Raw genomic sequence first — 21,197 nt, 5'->3', positions numbered from 1 at the left:
GGCTTCGGGGGGACCTCTACACCTAGGCTGGCTGCTACCATGACCTTAGTCCCTGCCTTGCCCCGCGAAGGAGCTGCCTAGGCATTCAGGAGCAGTCACTCAGCAGGGTGATTTGGGGTTCCGTAGGATTTCCGCCCCAGGGATAACCACCACGCTGTGCCCTGCTGCACTCCTGTTTGTCAGGAAGATGGAGGCACAGCCCAGGGGGTGGGTGTGGAGGGCATGGGGAGGAAATGGGGAACACCTGTGGTTTTAGGGGCACTTGGGAGTCTCCGGGCACAAACACTGGCCTGCCTCTCACCCCCTCACACAGCTTCCTGGGAGGCCTCATAACTGTCACCATGTCTGTACAGGCTTGTTCCAGAGAGGGAAGGGCAGGTGGACCCCCATGTTATTTCTCCACAAAAACCCAAAAAGTACTTTTATCAAAAGATTGTTCTGCAGGAAATACAGTTTAGTGACGTGGACAAACCCTGGCCCTTAGAACTTTCTTGCTCCTGCACGGTGGGCACCTGCCTTCTCCTGACCCCTCTCCCTGCTTTCTTGGCTGTCGACCTCTCACCTTGGCTGAGTGCTCAGGAGATGCGCTCTCTCCAGCCAGAGCTGGGAGTGGGCAGACAGGGAAATTCAGTCTATCGGTGCTTGGGTCTTGTCTGGCCCTTGGGATGCAGCCGTTACTGCCAGTCGGGAACAGGGGCTGGGGTGCTCTTTTCTCCTTCAGGAGATAACCGAAGTCAGTACTCAGATCCACCTTTCTGGCAAGTCTGGGTTTTCCCTTCACTTCCTGCCCAGACTTGCAGATCTACGCGGTGACGCCCATTCCAGATTACGTGGATGTCCTGCAGATGGATAGGGTCCCGGATCGCGTCAAGAGCTTCTACCGTGTCAACAATGTGAGGAAGTTCCGGTATGACAGGCCTTTTCACAAAGGCCCCAAGGACAAGGAGAACGAATTCAAGGTGAACAACTCTAGGAAAGCCAGGGCGGTGCTTCTAGTGAGGCCAGGGGGAGGCCCCACTTTCTCGGGGTCTCACCACTGTGTCAGCCTTGAGGCAGGCAGGTGTGGCAGAAACCACTCACCAGCCTGTAACCGCCTGTGCCCTCCTTGCAGAGCCTGTGGATCGAGCGCACCACACTGACCCTCACCCACAGCTTGCCTGGCATCTCTCGGTGGTTCGAAGTGGAGAGGAGGGAATTGGTGAGACATGTTTCAGAGGGGGCTGATCCCCAGCCCCAGCTTTGGGGATCTTTCGCTAAGGATTGAAGACAGAAAGCCAGACTCAGCTGCCTGCCTGGGGGTGGCTGCCGCGGGCCAGTCCTCTGCCAGGGGCTTTGTACACCCTCTCTCTTTGAAACCTCACCGCACCCCTAGGCGGCAGAGATTTTTAATCTCCCTGTTTACAAATGTGGAAGCTGTTCTCTGAAGCTCAGGAAGCCAGAGCTCTCTGACTTCAGAACTGGTACTCTTCACTATTTACTGAGCTTCTGAGTGCCTACAGATCAGAAGAGAAAATGTGAAAGAAGTCAGGAAGTCTGAGGTCCACGGGAACAATAGTGGGAATCAGCATCACTGGTCTTGGGCCTGCACTCTCAGGACTGTGCTGGGGGAGGGGTTGTCACTGTGCCTGGGATGACAGCGTGTGCTGTGTACCCACAGGTGGAGGTGAGCCCTCTGGAGAATGCCATCCAGGTGGTTGAGAATAAGAACCAGGAGCTGCGGGCGCTGATCAGCCAGTATCAGCACAAACAGGTGCACGGTAACATCAACTTGCTCAGCATGTGCCTGAACGGCGTCATCGACGCGGCTGTCAACGGGGGCATCGCGCGCTACCAAGAGGTGAGCAGCCCAGACCACACCAGCAGCAGGCGGCCCAGCAGGGAAGGTGCTTCTTGGGGCTGTCTTCTTGAGACTCCAGCCTCCCAGGGCAGCCTTCCCAACTGCCCTCTCCGGGCTGTGCCTCAGCTGACTCAGAATGGTCCTGGGGTGAGGCTTCAAGCTCCCTCCTACTCCCCTTTCTGTGGCTTGCCTCTCCCACTGGACCTTCTCTTTTTTATCCTTTGAGCTCCGACAGATGGGTAATCCCTCTGATTATGGAAGGTGTTAAGTGGCCTCCAGGAGGAGCCCTGGAGCCCAGCCCTTCAAAAGGAGTTATGGGTGGCTAAGAGCCTGGCGCCGCACCCTGGCCACCAGCCTGGTCTGCTCTCCCCAGGCCATCCAGGCTCCCTGAGGGGCTGGGACCAGCATCCAGGCTTAGATTATTTGGCTACCTTCGGTTCTTCTGAGGCACCAAAACCACCCCTGTGACTGCAGAAGGTTCTAGCAGGCCAGGCTAGAGACGGAGGAGGCAGAACCTGCCTTTCAGGTGGTAGTCTCCACCTCAGAGGCAGTCCTGGAAGGAGTCTCCCGACTTAGCCTTTCCTTTCACAGGCCTTCTTTGATAAAGATTATATCACCAAGCACCCGGGAGACGCAGAGAAGATCACCCAGCTCAAGGAGCTCATGCAGGAGCAGGTATGTCACACAGGGCTTTGGGGCCAGTGGCCAGGAGGGAAAAGCTAGGCACCACAGGACCACGGCAGTTCTCTAGAGCTACCCCCTGGCTTGCAGAGTGGCCTTGTCTGTCTCCCTGATAGGTCCATGTCCTTGGAGTTGGGCTGGCCGTTCATGAGAAGTTTGTGCACCCAGAGATGCGTCCTCTGCATAAGAAGCTGATTGACCAGTTCCAGATGATGCGGGCCAGCCTCTACCACGTAAGCGACCCTGCAGGGGCTCGTGCTGCACAGAACCAGCCTTTCTTGCCCAGGGAGCAAGCCAGTGCAGCAGGCCTTTGGGGGTGGGGGGTGGGGATGAAAAGCTGCTCCCACCACAGAAAGCCAGGAGGCAGAGGTGAGTGCTGTATCCAGGCCAAGGTTGCCCAGGATCCCCTCATTCACTCCCCTCCCTGAGGAGGAGTCAGATCCAAGGGCAAAGGATGTTTTCCAAGGTACTGCGCTGGTGAAGAAAGGTTTTCATATGAGGAGGAAAAGAGCTAAAATATATGGCCCACATGTAGACATCTCTTTGGAGATATTTTCCATCCCGAGAAGCTACAGAGGTAAGAAATAGTCTGAGCCAGCCCCTTCTCCCCATTTCCCTCTTTCTCCTCTTTTCCTTCCCATTTTATGCCTCTCCTCCCCCATCCCTCTTCCTTCTCTTGACCCATCCCCTCTACCTCCTTTCCATCCCTCTCTCCCTCTTCCTCAGACCCAGCTGGTGACCCAGACTCACATCTGACAAAAGCCTGGAGGGAGTAGTATTTCTGTACTGGCTGCTCTTAGAGGGGTCAGCAAGGCTCTGAGCCTGCCCCAGGTTCCAGAAGTTCCCTCGGACTCTAACCTGCCTCTTAGCCTCCACGGCAGGGTTCAGCCCAAGGACTGATGCATGCAAGCAAAAGGAGAGCCTGTGTTCCAGGACTAGGGTTCAGTGGTCTTGAGCCCCCGTTTACATGCCCTCACCCCATTTTCAACCATGAGGCTGACTCCAAGTGTTTTCTGGAGAAACTTATCTGCTAAACAGGTTGGCTGCCAGATCTCAAAGGGCATGAACCCAGTTCCTACGGCAAGGGAAGCAGGGCTGTTTGGTGTGGGGCAAGGCCAACAAGGACAAGAGGCTCCTCTTCAGGGTTGATCACTGGCCTGAGGGAGGCTGGACCACTAAGATTCAGCGGATCTGGCCTGTTGGGGTTCACTTGCCTTGTTCTTAATGCTGGAGCTTCTGGTCATGTCAGGCCCCCAGTGCAGGTCTCAGCATTCCTGCACAGGTATAGATAGCACGAAATGTAAAAAAAAAAAAAAAAAAGAAAGAAAGAAAGAAAGAAACTCGTCCATAGTTTGACAGGTGGGCACATTTTCCAGAGGGAAGTCCACAGAGCCTGAGATCTCCCCTTTCTTTAATGATTCTCCCACAGTATTTCAGGGTGAAACATTGCAGAGAAAGTGAAAGTCTGGTGGGTATTCCATTATCTCTCATTCTCGGCTGGTCTCTGCTGTGTGCAAACTTCCCTGTCGCAGCAGGTGACCCAGGTAGGCTAGAGCCTGGCCAATGGGGCAAGGGATATCCTCCGCCACGCAAGGCTGTTGGGCCACTGCAGCAAGAAGCAGAAAATACCCGCATACATCAATGTCTCCAGAGCACACATGGAGGTGTCCTCTGCAGTTTACCCTTCTTTTTCATCTCCACGTGTTTTGGAAGAAGCAGGTAGAAAACCGGCTGTTTCTTCAGGCCAAGCTCAGAAGCATCCCCAGTAGGACTTAGGGCCCACAGATGGTGAAGGATTGAAGAACCCTGGACAGTTGTACTTTGTTTCTCCAGAGTCCACAGACAAGGACCCAGACCAATGTACTATCACCCAGGAGGGTTTGGGTTCAAAAATTTCTGCCAAGATATCCATCTACTTAATAGGAATGTCATCATGTTAAAATAGAACTGTAGTGTTTTTCAATGACTAATGTCAGGATCTGGGGTCCGATCTCTCCACACAGACCATGTCACAGGGAACTTAACCCAGATCACTAAGAGCTGGACCGTTTAGCAATCCAAGAAGCCCAGCTTACAGAAGAGGGGCCCACTGACTGACAGCTGATGGTCAGCTCTTCCTCTCCGGCTCCCCCCGCTCTTATTCCTCTTCTGCCCTGAGAATGCGGTAACACACTCCCATGAACTCAGAGCATCGGGCTCTTCCGATGTGCTCTCTTTGTGGGGTCATCCACGGGCCTCTCAGCCTCTGGCCTAGACACCGGTGCGGTTGGGGGGATGTTTAGTCATGAAGGGGCTGTTGCCCGCAAGGTCAGCAGTGCAGGCTCAGCCAGCAGTATCAGGTTCTTTCTCTCTGATATTTTTACCACCAGCCCACTCTTCCCTCTCAGCCCTTAATGATGCTTTCTTTCCTCTGATGAAGGGGCCTTCATGTCTCAACAGGAGTTTCCAGGTTTGGACAAGCTCAGTCCCGCATGTTCAGGCACCAGCACCCCACGGGGAAACGTCCTAGCATCTCATAGTCCCATGAGCCCTGAGAGCATCAAGATGACCCACCGCCACAGGTACGGCCTTAGGGTGGGGAGGGTCCCCTCCACAGAGGTCAGTCCGGATTGCAAAGGTCAGAGCAAGGAAGTCTGAGATAGTAGGAGTGTGTACTCGCTCCCGCGCCCTCTCACACATGCACACGGCCAGCACACACTCCCGCCTCAGGATCCATGCTCACAGCCCGTCATCCTGGGTGACAGAGGAGTGTGCATGGTACTGTGAGAACACAGAGGAGGGAGCATTCGGGGTAAGTCTTAAATGATAAGTAGACGTCTGTGAGGCAGAAACAAGCTGGGGTGAGGAGGGCGATGGAACAGGATCCGGCAAAGGGACCGCCATGTGCAGGCATCCCAGGAGGCGGCCAGGCCGGCCTGGTCAGCCCCACCAGCAGAGCCTCGTGGCTGGAGTGCAGGGTTTCGGGACACGGAAGGGGGCCAGTGCCAGCTCTGAAGGGGCCTCCTTCCTTCAGGCCTTCTGTCCCCATCCCAAGGGGAATGAGGGTCCCCAGTTGGCTTAAGGAAGAGAACCACATGGTGAGGTGGAAGCGTACCAGGTCAGGGCTGGTCTATCTGAGCTCAGCGGGAGATGCGCCAAGCCTCCGGGGCAGGAAGGCCCAGTCAGAGGAGGAGGGAGGGAGAGGAGCCTCTCCGGGTTTGTCTTCCGATGGAAGCAGTACGTCAGCACAGACCGCACCTCCACAAAGAAGGAAGGAGTGAATGAGGGCTGTCTACGACTGAGAGAGTGTTGGCGAACCTGTGACCCCAGATGTGGAGGGAAGCCAACAGAGGTTGCCAGTCAGCTATTTGGTAGCTTGCCCCTAATGGGAAGACACCCCTGGCCTAGGAGCCGATCCCAGCAGGGGGTGGCTGCTGGTTCAGACCAACCCCGCATGGCAAGGGGACCTGGAGTCTTTGACCAGATTTAGCATATCATTCTCAGTCATCCTAACTGAGAAACTGCTGACGTCATCAGACTGAGTGGCCATAAAGCACCGAACTCGCAGTAGAGATTTTGCCACTTTACCTCTGGCCTTCACAAACCAGGGGAAGCCAGAGCAGCAGGTGAGGGTTCCCAGCTGTCCCAGGCCTCTGATGGATATAAGCATTAGCTACGAAGCCCTCCAAGCCAGTGTTGGCTGAGGCTTGGCATACAGCCTTTTACACCATCCTCTTCCACCTAGCAAGCTTTCTCAGCTCCCAGCCTGACTGGTCCCTATTTCCCACTCTCGTTCACAGCCCCATGAACTTGATGGGCACAGGCCGCCATTCATCATCCTCTCTCTCCTCACACGCATCTAGCGAAGCGGGAAATGTGGTGATGCTGGGGGACAGCTCCGTGGGCGAGGCTCCCGAGGACCTATACCACCATATGCAGGTACCAGAGCTGCCCGAGGAGAATGGCCAAGGCACCGTGAGGACTCGCCTCTCTGCTGGCTGGTCTGGTGTGAGGGCTGGCATCAGTTCTCCGGTTTCTGAACTCAGAACACCCCGAGCCAGTAAAACTGCCTTCCCCTCACACCATCCTGCGTCACAGTTCCCAGGCTTTATTTCCCAAGAAGGAAATCTAGCTTCATTCCTGGTTGCTCTTCGAGATTCTGGGGGACAGACCCTCCTCCAAATTGCCCTCCTTCCTGGCATTCCTGATGGCTAAGTCCTGCATCCTCTATGGGCATCATCACTAGAGTCGATCCAACAATCGTGGTCCATGGGTGGCGTGGGTGACCCTTAGTGCCAGCCACCAGCCTGGCCTCCATCAGGACCCAGGCTACCACATCCAACACTGGGTCTGGGTACCTCATGGCATGAAGAAGCCAACTCTGGGCCAGTCCCACAATCCCGGCCATTCAGACCTCTATCCTGCTGATTTTTCTCCCTTTGCAGCTCGCGTATCCCAACCCCAGGTACCAGGGCTCAGTCACCAACGTCTCTGTTCTGTCCTCGTCCCAGGCAAGCCCTTCTTCCTCCAGCCTGAGTTCCACTCACTCAGCACCATCCCAGATGATTACCTCTGCCCCTTCCAGTGCCCGAGGTAAGGAGGGCAGGGCGCTGCTTGTAGAAGGGAGAGGACAAGGCCTCGTGAGCCCCACTAGTCCTCATGTCATCTGTGGCTCTGTCTTTGAAAGTGGCCCTGTGACTTAGAGAATGTCCCCCTTTCAGCACTAAGGACTCGAGGGTTCTTAGCCCTGGCTCTCTCCCTGGCTGGCTTCAGACCCTGCTCTGAGCAGTGGATGCCACAGAGGGGGCCAGCTGTCGCATCTCCACCTCAGTAAGAGGACGCACAGTCCACGAGAAAGCTCAGTTCTTTTCCGTTGAAATATCTACAAGAATAAAAAAGTTAAGGTACCACTGATTCTTGTCTTGAGGAATTGAGCATGACTGCAAATTTGAAGGCTGAACTTAACCCTGGAAAATGTTATTCTAAAAAGTAACAATAACCAAAAAGACCTTGTTCAGTTGAGAAAGGCTTAATCAGGAGAAATGGCTCTGTGAAAAGCTATGTACTTTGCCAGTTATTGCCTGATTACTTATCAGTCTGCTAAAGTCTTGTTCTCTGAGAGCCTGCATCTTTTTCACAATCTGATCCTAGTTCTCACAGTGAAATCTGGTCCTCTGTCCTTTTAGACAGAAGGGTTGTGGTGGAAGGTCAGTTGGCTGTGGGAACTCGGACCTGGTGCTTCCTGGGATGGCTGTGCGGGACGGTGACCAAGGGAGCGGTCTAAGCTCGCCAGCCTGGCCTAGGGCTGGCCGTTGCTATCGTGAGCCCATAGTCTGAGCCAAAAGTCATAGTCTGGGGCTGGAGGCATCTAAAGGTTCAACTAGGCTGGCTCACTCGTACAACTGGTAGCAACTATCACCCGGGAGCTCAACGGGGGCTATCGACCTGAGTCCCTGTGTAGGGCCTTTCCCTGCAACCTGGGCTTCTTATCACCCAGACTTGGAAATCCCATAATGTCCCTTTTGTCACTGTCTGGTCAAGTCCCTAAGGCTAACCTAGATACCGGGGTGCGGAATGAGACTTCACCTCACGGTGTGAGGAGAGGCGTGTGTGTTTTTGGAGGGAAGGCATTGCAGGTTGCCATCTCTGGAGACCAGCTATCGCAGGAACCAAACTTCAGGGTATCACAGAGAGAAAGGCTGACAGAAGCCCCTGCCCTTTCTGGAGTAGACATTAAGTACAAAAGTAAACAAAAGGGCTAACTGGAACTGGGCCCAAAATGCAGACGAGGGCAGAGGCAATGAAGAAAGAGCATGGATTCATTCCCTGGCGGGCTACACCATCCACGCAAGTTGTGTGCGGGCGTATTTGGAGAAAACCATGGGCCCCCTAGGGAGCCTACCAGCAGCAGGCCTGTGAGAGAAGATGGAGAGGTCTGGACCCAGCATCACAGACGAAGACTAATATTTTCAGATAAATATGGGAGATGCAGTAGACGATGCCCTAGGGGCACAGAAGGAAGAGAGCAGTCCACGCTGTTTCTGGGGTTATGGGTGAAGGGAAGGCTTTCATGGAGAAGGGGTTCTGGAGGCACTTTCCCCCCAACCCAGGAGTGGTCATGACACCAGTGGCCTTCCCCACCAGGCCCTGTGACACTGTCTGCTATAGTCCCTGTTGATTTGGAAACCTTCAGAAGAAAGGCCTACAAGGCCTTTTTCTAAACGCTTGCCCTCTTTCTCAACTCTTTTGAGTACGCAGCTCCCTCTAGTGGTAAAAAGACTGATTGGGCCTAGGGAACGGGCATTCCGATTGGTCCTCCTTGAGTAACTCTGTGGTGCTGGGACTTAGCCTCCCTTTGGTTTAGCCAGGCTACCACACAAGTAGTACAAAAGTCCTGTGACAGAGAAGCCCTTGTGGTGTTTAAATATTTTCATGAAAAGTAGCCGTCAGTCTCTGCTCCTGTGGGATTGGCTGCCCAGGGCTGAGGGCAGTTGAAAGAGCAGTGGATGGCAGAGTTGAAAATCTCAGCAGTAACACCGAGCACCCCTTTGTTATAGCACCAGAGGAGCCTCCATCCTGTGGGTTCAGATCCTCAGCAGAGCACCTTGGGCCTTCAGGCTGCTGTCTGCCCATCCTAGCACCTGGGCCCAAAGCAGGACCTCGAGTGTGCAGAGCTGAGTTTGGCCTTGTGAGCCAGGCTACAAGCTGTACGAGGCCGGCAGTCTGCCTGCCGTGTCCCAGCTGCCTGCCTGGTATGTGACAGGTGTTAGAGTCAACTCTAACTGCGTGGTGTCAGGGTGCAGGTCTCCTCTGGGCACACAAGTGGAGGGGAACCCTGTCCAGAGCTGTGGCTGCCGGGACTCAGGGAGCATCCAGTTCCTTGCTAGAAAGGCACTATAGAAATTGGTGGAATTAGGAGCTCTTTTCCATTTGTCTCTAAACAACCCCTACAAATTTTTGTTATATTGACTTCTGCAAAGTATTTAAGCCTTATCTTCTGGGTCTAAAATGGGCACAAGAGGGGTAGCTCAAGGAGCCCGGGGGCAGGCTGAGTGCAGAGACCTTTGTCAGTTGTCCCTGAAGGTGGGAGAACCACATGCTCTAAAGAAGGCCCCGGGGACCCTGGGCTTCAGGGACAGAGCCTCTGGAGCTGCAGATTCTCCTCCCAGATGGAGCCCAGGGGCCCACGGGTGTCACTGAGAGCAAACCACAGAAGGCCTTCTACCACTGGAGCCAGCCATAGTCTGCCAGGAGGCTAGTTCCTCATGGACTTGCTGGCATCTGGCACGATGTGTGGGGCACATGTGGAGGGCCTTCCAAGTTATCCGTTCCCAAGGAAAGCTAGCAAGTTATTCTGTCTGTTTCTGTGAAGACCCTCTCATGGCCCATGGTTGACAGGTTCCTGGGCCTGCAGCTATGGGCTGCATGGATGGGGACCCAGTCATACCATGTCTCGTGCCATCTGGCCTCTATAACAGCCCCTTGGGCCAGAGATCACCACAGAAGCCTCACAAGAGAAGAGCATGAACCACGTCAACTCAGGAGCCTGGGTTCAAGGCCCACAAGTCCTAGACTAGCTCCATGACCCCCGAGTTCACTGAAGGGGGAGTGTCAGAGTGAGAATCCCTTGAGAGCCCCCTTAACACAGGGCCCTGGAGCCCCTGCCATTCTGGCTCTGGAGCTGCAGTAGGATAGCCAGGAAGCTAGGGCCAGGCTCTAGAGGACCAGAATCTGGGAAGGAGAAGCCTCTGGGCAAAAGTGCTAGGGAGCCAGGTGAGAGTAGGGCCAGTGGGGTCCAGAGGCAGTAAGTGTATGGAGACACCAGACATCATAAGAGCTGTGCCATTGTGTTACCCTAGTGTCTCTGTCTCTGTGTGATGGCTCCATTGCCAGCCTGCCTGTGCCCATGCCTGGGCCCCCTGAGAGAGCCCATACCCGGGCCACACCCATCTTCCAGGTGCTGGGGGCCCTCTGGGTCCTAGATCCTGTCCTCAGTTCTCCTCATCTGCCTCTGAGCATGGTGAGGGGGCTCCGTCAGTGGGCCTGCGTTGCCCCCGCCATCTGCAGTGTGCCTGCCACGGCAAGGGCAGCAGGGGCAACCCCCCACCACCATCTCACCAGCAGACTCTGCTTCATTCCTCCTGTGCTTGCTGAGCTCATCCTTCCGCCAGCTGCGAGGGGATGCCAACCTGCGTTCCCTGGCCCCCAGGATGCTTGCCCACTGGGCCCTCCATCTGTGGCTTGTCATCTGTGCGTGATTGTTCTCACTTGGTTACAGGCTCTCCCTCTCTGCCAGATAAGTACCGCCACGCCCGGGAAATGATGTTGCTGCTGCCCACGCACCGGGACCGCCCGAGCAGCGCCATGTATCCGGCAGCCATCCTGGAGAACGGACAGGTAGTAGACCCAGACTCCTGACTGCCCTCTGCTGCAAGTGTGTCGGCCTGGGCTTCTCTCATTGCATCTGCTAGGCTTTCTGTGCTGTCATCCCAGCCTCCTTCATTCTGCCTTGAGACCCTCAGAAGGCTGCTGGGCCCCTGGACAGGGACCGTGGTGACTCTGAGGACCAGCAGCCCAGATGGAGTGCAGCTGTGGGGAGAATGGTGGCAGGTTGGAGCCACCATTGCTCCGGTAGCTATCTGTCCTTGCCTGCCTCCTGGACTCCTCAGCCCAAAAAAGTCTAGCAGAGGGAACTGGTTCTTTCCTGTCCTGGGAAGGTCATGGTGGACACAGGTCTGGAGCATGACTTTCCTCCCTGTGTGTGTGAAGGGCACCCTCACTCAGGCAAACTCTGCCTCTTGCATCCATCCCTCCATCTAGCCGAAGCCCCTCGCTGCCTGCTGGGACTGCTCCCCACCGTCTGCACAGCTCTCCAGACACCCTCCCTGGGGGCCTTGAACCAAAAGCCATAGGGATTAGCTCCTTGCCCTGCCTGGTCCACCTGCCCTTCTATCAGAGTCCATGAGAGTCACCTTCAAGCAGCTGTCACCTAGTCCAGAATGCCAGCAGTTTCTCAGTGGTACCTCCGGGGGCCGTGCCAGTGGAGGGAGCAGGCCTGCTCTGCAGCTGCCTATCAGATCAGTGGGCCCTGTCTATGACTTCCCAGGCTTGAATGCTGCCCTTACCCTCAGTGCAGGCTTGGGCCTGTGATGGCACCTCTGGGAGGCTAGGTCTGCCAGTGCTTAGGGGTGAAGTGTCCCTCATCCTTTCTGCCTGTGGGCCTCCGGGGCAGGACAAAAGGATGCAGTTAGATAACCTCAAGTGCCTGTGTCCTTTCTCTTGGCCACACCTGAGACAGTCTGGAGCCCAGCCAGACATGGTAGGGAATGGCCTCCAATGCTGACATGGCAGCCCTCAGAGCCTGGTAGTGAGGGCCAGTCTTCCTGGGGCCAGCCGGAGCTTCCCAACACATCTCCAGCATGAGCGGTACCACTGCTTCGATTTCCCTGACTTCTCTTCAAATGTCCTGGCTCCTGGGCCCACAGCGCTGCCCCCTCAAGGTATAACTGGTTGTTTTCACCCTCTTTGATATTTCTCTCCTTCCCTCAGCTGCCAAATTTCCAGCGGGCCCTGTTCCAGCAAGTGGTCGGATCCTGCAAACCCTGCAGTGATCCCAATCTGTCTGTGGCTGAAAAAGGTATTGTTCCCCTTCCCAGGTGGCCTCCCCCCATGTCTGTTCCCATCCTGAGCGTCTGACTCTTGTCCCCAAGTACCACCTGGCCGAGGCTGCACCATACTTCAACACCCAGGCCTGTCTGTCTGTCCAAAGTCTTACCAACTCCTGTGCTCACTGTTAAACCGACGCCTGGCATGATGCTACGTTTGGATCCTGTTAGTCTGTGGCTCTCCCTCCCCAGGGTCCACCCTTTGAGAGGCCCCAGCTGCTGCCTGCCCTGAGCCCACCATTATGGACACTTTGGCTGTTCAGACTGTGGGCAGTCACTCCCCTGGGCTCCTCCCAACCAGCCCCAGAATTCAGCAGGCCCTACGGCCTCTTTGGTCACTCTCAACTTGGGCCTTCACAACCTCTCCTTGTTGCTCAGAATAGGCATACGGCCGAACAAGCCCCTAGAAAAATGGGAAGAACCAGCTGTGGCAAAGTGAACTTCCCCAGAGACAGTTCTCTCGAGAGGAGCCCCAGGTCCTCTGAGTCCAGTCCTCCTGCAGCCACTTGGGCTGGCGGCTGCTGTGAGTCCATCTTCTCCATTGTGAGCCCATCAGCGTGGGCATGAGACTAGGCAGTTAGAACAGAGGCTGGTTGGCTCATGGATTCGACCCAGTGTTCTGCCACAGCAAGCCACTACAAGCAGCAGGCTCGGACCCACAAGGCCCTGGCCCAAAGGCCCGCAGATGGGGATCAGAGTGCAGTTGAACACAGAGCAATACCTATCCGAGGACTGTGCTACCCTGCCTGCCCCCCAGTCCTGGCCCCATCCTGGCCCTCCTCCCTATAGCGTCCCCTCCCTCACCTCCCTCTGTTGGGCTTCAGGGCACACTCAGTCCCTGGGAGTACAACCTGCTGTCCTATCAGAACTGGTCCCTCCAAAGCCATCATCATGTTGTCATTGCACCTCCTCACCAACTGCTGTCTGCTGTCCCCACTGTCATTGTTCCTCTGTCACTCACCACAGAGGACAAGCCTCTGTGTCTTCATTAAGGAGACCAGACATGGGGTCCACAGCCTCAGTGGCTGGTGGGCATCAGCACCAGGTGCTCAACCACAGAGGCCATGGAGATTTCCAGCTGAAGATGACTCCCCAGCCTCAAGGCAGCGTGTCCCTGAAACATGCAGCCCCTTGGACCCTGCCCCTGTTACAAAGGCCTCTGGGGCCAAAATCCACTGTGCCTTTTCTTCCCCTGAGATTTGGAGCCATCTGAGAGCTAGCTGAGAGCACAGATGAGCTCAGAACTCAAATGGGTGCCGGGGGTCAGAGCTGGGCCCTACACCAGCTGGACACAGAAGAGCATCAGGCGTCAGACCAGGCTGCGGCAGGAAGCTGGGCACGCCCGCTCCCAGGTGTGGGAAGGAAAGGGGCTGAGCCCACCTCGGGCATGCCCACACCACAGCGCCAGCACTTCGAGGCAGCAACTGAGACATCCACCTAGTAGGAGCACACGGGCCAGAGCGATGACTCCCGTAGCCGCTGCCAGGATCCTCCAGAGCAGGAGCGGCACACACTTGTCACCATTCTCTTGTCATCAGGATCCTGAGTCCCACAAGGACTCCACCTCTCTCACTTGTGGTCATCTCTCTTTGCCAGCAACTTTCAGCCCAGACAAGCTTGCCCTCAGGGCTGTCGGCTGTGCAGCAGGGACCGCAGGCCAGCCCTGGACCTCTGTTAACAGGACAGAGAGAGAGAGGAATGGCCAGGCCACAGCAGGGGTTGCCCCCTCCTCCTAGGCTGAGTCACTCCAGCTTCGATTTTCCACTAGCCCCAGTGCACCTGGGCCACGCAGCAAAGATCCATGCGCCTTGCAGCTCCCTGACATCAGGCTGCAGGGTGAACTGGATGGCTTCTCGGTCACGTGGATGGGCCCAGGCAGGCGCGCTTTGTAAAGCACTGCAGCCTCGCCGGCTTTCTTCCCCCAGAGCCTCCCTGCCCGCAGGTTACTTTGGGCTCTTGGGTGAACTTCTGCAGGCCTGCAGTTCTTCTAGGGCCTTGATGTGCACGGAGAGCTTGGGCTGTCAGCACCCTTTTGGGGAAGCTGCCCAGACCCACCTCCAAGCTTCTTAATTTCTAAGATTCAGTGACTCTTTTCAGTGCTGAGGACCTAGGAGCTCCTGCCCTATCTTGCAGAGAGCCTGTGGGAGAATGGGCCTGTCCTGTTTTTCAGGAGCCTCAGGCTCCCTGAGGAGGACTTCTGGCAGAATCCACCTGGTGCTGTTCATCAGATTCAGAATTCTTTCTTTTAGGCAACAGCTGAGTGCCCGTCTACCCCGTCACTGCCTCGCCCCTCCTGCCACCAGCCGTCCACCATCCCACGGGACTGTGCAGTCCTGAGAACTGAGTCTGTTCAGACAGTGGAGTTCTGCCTTGGGTTCTGCTGCAGGCCCCCACTCCAGTTCCAGACCAGTGGGGAGGAAGAGGAAGGACATCACCACTTTATCTCAGGCCCCTCCTGACCACATCCTTCTTGAAGGCTGGAGTCCAGCTTCTTCCCTTCCAGAGCCTCTCAGGGCCTAGCTTTCCCTGCTCAGTACCTGGAGCAAGGAGAGCCCAGACCCCAGACTCCTGAGGCCCAGTTTAGCTACAACTGCCTGAGTACAAAGCCAGCAGCCAGGTGCGCAGGTTCTGAACTGCTGCCCTGCCCCTGACAGCCCAAAAGGGAGATTTTGCTTCCCGGCTCTGGGCTGGAGTAAGGGCACATTTCTTGGTGGTGGTATCGGGTCTCCAGGAGGAGCTGGCTAACAGGATTCACATGTCCTCTGCTGCTCTGCTCTGGCAGAGAGCCCCTCAGAGCCTTAGGTCTAGCCATTCCTCGTTTCATCTCCTTCCTGCAAAGTCAGTCATCCCAGCCATGGCTGGGGGACGGGGAGCAAGTATTCTGGCACTGAACGCCTTCCTTAGCACAGGTGGACACTCTTGGTTTCCCTTTGTCCAAGGCCACTCTGCCTTGCGTCTGTGGCATGTCGGTGCCAGGAACGGGACCTTTCCCTAAGGCCTCAAAGCACCACTGGTTCCACAGTCCTTCCCCTTCTTAGGGAAGCCACCGGTCCAGCCAGACCTGAGCTGCAACTCTTGGGCCGTATACTCTTTCCTCCAGCAGGCACAGGGAACACCGGTCCCTGCCTGAAAACCCCTTGTGCTTTCCAAACTCAGTCAGTGGGCAGAGCTTGCTTGCTACCGCAGGCCCTCTGGGACCCCGCCCCTGCCCAACCCCCCCCCCCCCACGGCCAGGCACTAGCTCTAGGAGGAAACGGTGTCTGCCTCCTGCCCTCGGTGCTCCCTGGTTTTCCCACTGGGCCAGGGCAGTCAGAGATGGCTGACATGGCTCTGGGGAAGAGCTCTGTGGCTTCCCTCTTCTACATTCTGTCTTCTTCCTCAGCCCGTTCCACTCCGCTCTGCTCATTTCTTCTGTTCTCTATCCTCTTCCTGGCAAGTCCCACAGGCTGCAGACATTCATTCCTTGCTAGCCTCTCAGCTTGCCTCCCCCTAAGTATTCTTCAGATGCCCACTCCCTCTGGTGCCATCCTCGTAAGCAGCTTCTGTCCCTCTCCTCTGGGCCACAGCATCTCACTTGGCCAGCTTTTTGGCGGGCTGGCGTGTCACTCCTACACGTGCTGGGTACATAGTGCACACCTGGAGAAGCCAGAGGCCATAGAATGGGCTTCTCCCCGAGGATGGCTCAAGAAGTAACCTCCCTTCCTGCCATCTGTTTCCACCCTTCAGCGGTGCCAGCAGCCCCCAGCAGCTGGAGCCTGGATAGTGGAGCCCAAGAGGCCCAGCCCTTCCTGTCTGCCCACATGGGGCACATCCTGGCCCCCTCAGTGCCTCCCCGAAGCCTGCTGCATGGTAAGAAGACCTCCAGCGGGTCCCTCAGATAGTCCCTGGTTTCAGACTACTCAGGGGCAAGGACAGCAGACCTCCAAACTAAGAAGATGGGCCATTCCCTGGGCTGACTCAGCCAAGGAAAAACCATCCACGGGAAGGATCCTGCTGGGCTTTGGGGTCTGTGAGGTTTCCAAGTACAGCAGGTGAGCTCAGTCAGGCCTTCCCAGCCAGGGGGGCTGAAGACCATGGAACCGACTGTGCCAAGCCTGCTACCCACCAGCTTGCCGGAGGGCTGCCTGTCATCCTGTGAGCTCTGATGTACTCGACCTTCTTGACTTTCTGTGTGGCACAGGTGTCTTTTACTCCAGCAGCCTGTTTTGGAGAACTCCAGTGAAAAGAGAGGTTTTCCTGTGGCCTTCAACACTGAGAGGTCCCCAGGAACCTCTTCCCACGGCTGCCCAGTTGGCCCAGCAAGATGTGTCCACACAGCCTCAGAGGGGTCCCAGCTGAGGCTCTGGTTCTATTCCCTTTGCAGGTCATTACTCCCTACACTTCGACGCCTTCCACCACCCCCTGGGTGACACCCCCCCGGCCCTGCCTGCCCGGACTCTGCGCAAGGTAATGTACTGAAGCAACAGCCCCAGCGGGGATGGGGGTGGTGAGCGGAACCTTCTGGTCTGCTCTGGAATCAGCTCTACGAAATGAGCCACAGCCCTCCCTGTTCCCTCCCAGAGCGCCCAGCCCAATGGAAGCTAGGGGTGCCCAGGGCCCCATGCTTGCCATGCAGATTACTGATGTGTCCTGGAACCAGTGTGAGGGGGCCAGGGAGGTCAGGGGAACAGCAACACACAGTGCCCAGGGTGCATGGGCAAGGGGCAGTGAGGGGCTGGGGGGCTCCTGCTGGTGTCACCAGGTAACGGCACACAATTCAAGAAGGCAAGAAATACTCCCATGGTAGATGGTAGATTATTTTAAACTGGAGTCCAGTCAAAAGCAAGAGGCAGAGGCAGCAAAGTCTCATGAAAACTCACTCGTTTTTCTGCACATTGGAAAAGATGGACTCAGTCATAGGTTTTAGCAGCAGAGCCCATTCATCTGGCCCATGGTCCTGGGGGTTCTTTCTGCTCTGCCCACTGGCCTGCTGACCCAGCCTTTCTGTCAGCACCCCAGAGCCACGGGGTGCAAGTGCCTAGTCCTCGGGGCAGAGCCATTTCTGCCCACAGAGATGGTGCTGATTCTGGGGCTCCCCTGGCTTGCTGGGAATAGGCTGCCGAAGAGACCAGTGGGCAGCCAGTGAGCGCGAGCACCTGGCCCTTTCTCCACACAGCAGGCCGCCAGCCCGTCCGCAGAAGTTCTAACATGCCCACCCTCTGCTTTGCAGTCTCCTCTCCACCCTATCCCGGCCTCCCCCACGAGCCCCCAGTCGGGTCTGGATGGCAGCAACTCTACCCTGTCAGGCAGCGCCAGCAGCGGCGTGTCCTCCCTGAGCGAGAGTAACTTTGGGCACTCCTCGGAGGCCCCGCCTCGGACCGACACCATGGACTCCATGCCGAGCCAGGCCTGGAACGCCGACGAAGATCTCGAGCCACCCTACCTCCCTGTCCACTACAGCCTCTCCGAGTCCGCAGTCCTGGACTCCATCAAGGCCCAGCCATGCCGAAGCCACTCAGCCCCCGGGTGCGTCGTCCCTCAGGACCCCATGGACCCACCCGCGCTGCCACCCAAGCCCTACCACAGCCGCCTGCCAGCCCTGGAGCACGAGGAGGGCGTGCTGCTTCGCGAAGACGCTGACCGGCCCCGGGGCCTGCACCGCAAGGCCTCTCTGCCCCCTGGGAGCGCCAAGGAAGAGCAGGCCCGCCTGGCCTGGGAGCACAGCCGCGGGGAACAGTGAGGGGCAGGGAGGCGGCGGGGACACCGCCCGCGGTGAGCAGCTTGCCCAGCCACTCCAGGTCTGAGAAGCAAGTCCCCCCTACCCCAGGGAGCTGAGAGGCCCGGCACTCAGGAGAGAGCCACCCCGAGTCTACGTTCTACTGCCGTGAACTCGTGTGTTGCCATGTACAGAGGCCACAGCAGCATGAAGGGTTGTGGCTTCTCTTTTTAGTTCATTTTCTACGTTTCCATTTCTATGGGTTTTCCTTTCTTTCCTTTGTGCAGTAGATGCTTTCTTCCTCCTGCAGTTCCAGACCACGTGGAGCTATACGGAGATATTGCACAGACAGAATTGCTTTGCAGCTTTGCAGGGCCCGGGGGTCGGAGCCCAGGCCCTCCCTCCAGGGCAGAGAGGCACAGAAGAATGGAAATTGCACTAGGGACTTCTTCCGCTGCTGCATGGACAGAAGAGCTCATGGTTGTATTCAGGGATTGCAAGGACCACGTGGACTACACGTCACAGGTGGACAAGGGAGCTACAAGCCGTTTTGCACAAAAGCCTACCCACCCGCCCACTCTTCCATCCAGGAGTGTGCACCTGAGGGGCTGCCTGGGCCAACCTGCCAGCTCAGGCATGTGATCTGGCCTAAGGCACGCCCAGGGCACACTGCCAGGCTTCCGTGGGCCAGCCCTGCCTTCCACTCTACCTTGGATTTTTCCCTCCATCGCTTTTATTTCTGACCATTTGCTCACTTCCACTCTCAACACACCTCATGCCCTGCAGGAGCCCCCCTGGCGAATGGATCTGCAAAGGTTATCTCCCACCCTCTTGGGTTTGAGTGGGGGTACGGAGCCAGAGGGACTGCCCTAGGCACCTTCCTCCCCCTGTCCAGGAGGCCAAGTGTTGAGAGAAGAGCTGGCATGGGAGTGAGGCTGGGGTGTGGCAGGGGCCGGAAATCCTCTGAGATTTCAGAAGTGGCCAGAATGCCTGTCGTCCAGCTCCTGAATCAGGGATTTTCAGCACTACCTCTGAGCAGTGGGGCTGGCTGCCCAGCCAGGCTTCCAGCCCTGAGGACTCGTGGTCAGGTTCTGCAAGCTCCTGGGTAAAGAGGGTGGGAGGGAGCTCCCCCTTCTGGAAGCAGAGAGCCAAGCAGGTTGAATTATCCTCTTCCAGGTGGCCAAGTGCAGTTGTCTTCTCAGCCCCTGCCCCTTGTCCCTCGCACCTCCCTCCCCCACCCCCAACATACTCCAGGCCCACGGGGACCACCACTCAGGGTTCGGGGCGGGCATGAGGCTACTTTCTCCAGCCTCCCCAGTCTGTTGGGCAGAGGGCAGTGGTGTCTTTATAGGAAACTCTTTCAGGTCAGGGCATTGATTTTCCTCTTGGTTCATTATTTGGGGGGATAGGGTGGGATGGGGATAGTATCTTACCAGGGTGCTTCTAAGTTACTTAAAAAAAAAAAATAGTCTACAGTATTTTTCTTTCATTTGCTTGAGTTCACAACTTTGATGGTCACAAGGCGGCCTTCTCCTTGTTGAGCAGGTGTGTTCTCCTGTAGTTTTCTTCTGCAGGCCTGACTCCGTGGCCAGGCCCCGGGCCCTAGACCCCCACCCCTTCCCTACAGTCCCTCTTTCCAAACAGACAAGGCCGGCCAGGGTGTTCTCTTGTACACAAATGCCAGCTTACTGAACAGGAATGCCAGCAAGTAACCTACTGGGAAAGATGGAGGGGCGCATTACCCTCAGGGCATCTGGGGGGTGCTTCTCACCAGTGTGGGTCCTTCCCGATACTGTAAGGATAGCTCCAGGCAGAGTGGATCAGTCATCACAGCCCCAACCTCAGAGGGGAGGCCTGGAGCATCTGGTGTTCACAGGTGTTAGAGGATCAGGGGCTAGCTCTGGGTGTGAGACTTCGGTGGGAGGGCAACTTTAGAGTTTAGGGCACTTCTGAACACCAATCCCTGGACAAGGCAGTCATTGCATAAAAACATCGACCTTCTCCACCTGGTGGCCCAGGATGGTAGGGCGGGGAGTGTGGGTTGGTTTGGCCTTGCGTTTTCATGCAAGGTGAGGAGGTTTGTTTTCCCTTTCCATTTTCCCCAACTGGATGAAAAGGACATAATCCAAATCCCTTTTGTTGGAGAACGCCAGTCTGAGGGGAAGTGGGAGGTCAGAAATGAGAATCCTCCGAAAAGATTGTGAAACACTGATTTTCATTCTTTCAAGCTTATTTGTAAATACTTATTTGAATGCTGTGTATTTGTACAGGAATTTGAGCAAAAAATGTATAGAGTGTGATGTCCAATTGGTATTCAGCCCTATAAATGTGTTTTTAACCTCTAGCATTCTGTGCTTATTTAAAATAAGACTTCTAACCATTTCTTTTATGTATTTATGTTTAAAAAAGTGATTTAAAAATGATCTTACCTGTACCAGAAAGCAAAGTTAAAAGAAAAAAAAATTTGTACTAGTGTCCCAAGAGGTATTTTACTGTATATATTGTGGTAGCATGTTCTAAATCCAACAAGTAATGTGAATTTTAGATGTAAATATCTGCCACTTGATTTTTTCCCCTTTCCCCATTCCCTTGACTGCTGTGATGTTAATTAAAGATGAATACCTGATACTGACCCACTGAATTCACTGAATGGGAGCAGCCCAAGTGCCCCCTCTCCAATCCTCGTCCCCCGGACTCCAAGCCCTTTAGCCTCATAGAAATCTCTCTGCCCAGAGCACAGAGCCAGCCTTTCCAAAGTCCTGCCTTGAGACAGAACCTGAAAGGAGGACAGCCAAAGAGGAAACCCTCACCAGTGCCTGTCCGCTGACTGGTGGGCCCCCACCTACTCAAGAGGCGCTCCCAGCAACCAGGGATCCCCCGGAGCGTCGCCGCCAGCGGCGGCAGTCCAGCCCTTTAGTTCCCCACCGAAGCGGGCCAGCTCTGACCGCACACAGACGGCGCCTAACCAGGCCAGGCGCTTTCCTTGGGCCTGGGACGACAGCTTGGGGAGGGAGGTTGCTTCCTATGGGAAATCCTCCAACTCAGCGTCTGTCCACCCGAGCTGGTGTCCGGTCAGCCCGAATAAGGCGGCCTCCAGCCTAACGCGCACCTTCGGGCCTGGTCGGCAGGACTCGCGGGCGCTCCCCGAAGCCTAGGTCCCCCACTCGGGATCGTTTTAAAAAATGGCAAGGACAGTCACCCGAAGCCTGCCCTTTGGGCAGCAATTGGCGCAAGAGATGATGGCCTGCGCCACGAGTCGGGACCCCGGAAGGGGAAGTCCTAGGGGCTTCTCGGGCCAGCATAGGGCCCAGAGCAGAGGGTACTGGGGACAATTCTGGAG

At 56.2% G+C, this 21,197-nt stretch overlaps 1 protein-coding gene across 9 annotated transcripts in view; it reads left to right on the top strand.

Annotated features, from left to right (window-relative positions):
• The window catches only part of DOCK3 (dedicator of cytokinesis 3), a 568,909-nt gene extending 548,426 nt beyond the window's left edge, over positions 1 to 20,483 (top strand). For 4 of the 9 annotated variants that reach the window (XM_082702076.1, XM_082702074.1, XM_082702073.1 and 1 more), the window contains 13 exons: positions 793 to 959; positions 1,112 to 1,198; positions 1,658 to 1,837; positions 2,429 to 2,512; positions 2,635 to 2,751; positions 4,958 to 5,079; positions 6,298 to 6,436; positions 6,943 to 7,090; positions 10,776 to 10,894; positions 12,047 to 12,134; positions 15,889 to 16,011; positions 16,526 to 16,608; positions 17,372 to 20,483. In XM_082702076.1, the coding sequence (XP_082558202.1) occupies positions 793 to 959; positions 1,112 to 1,198; positions 1,658 to 1,837; positions 2,429 to 2,512; positions 2,635 to 2,751; positions 4,958 to 5,079; positions 6,298 to 6,436; positions 6,943 to 7,090; positions 10,776 to 10,894; positions 12,047 to 12,134; positions 15,889 to 16,011; positions 16,526 to 16,608; positions 17,372 to 17,881 (1,967 nt within the window). In that variant the 3' untranslated portion in view covers positions 17,882 to 20,483. The remainder of the gene's footprint in view (positions 1 to 792; positions 960 to 1,111; positions 1,199 to 1,657; positions 1,838 to 2,428; positions 2,513 to 2,634; positions 2,752 to 4,957; positions 5,080 to 6,297; positions 6,437 to 6,942; positions 7,091 to 10,775; positions 10,895 to 12,046; positions 12,135 to 15,888; positions 16,012 to 16,525; positions 16,609 to 17,371) is intronic. The other 5 variants (XM_082702075.1, XM_082702072.1, XM_082702078.1 and 2 more) reach the window with 5 other exon arrangements.
• Positions 20,484 to 21,197: the final 714 nt, after the last annotated feature.

This window comes from Mustela nivalis, assembly GCF_964662115.1.
Source record: "Mustela nivalis genome assembly, chromosome: 1".
NCBI lineage: Eukaryota > Metazoa > Chordata > Mammalia > Carnivora > Mustelidae > Mustela > Mustela nivalis.
This window is presented reverse-complemented; position numbering and strand designations above follow the sequence as displayed.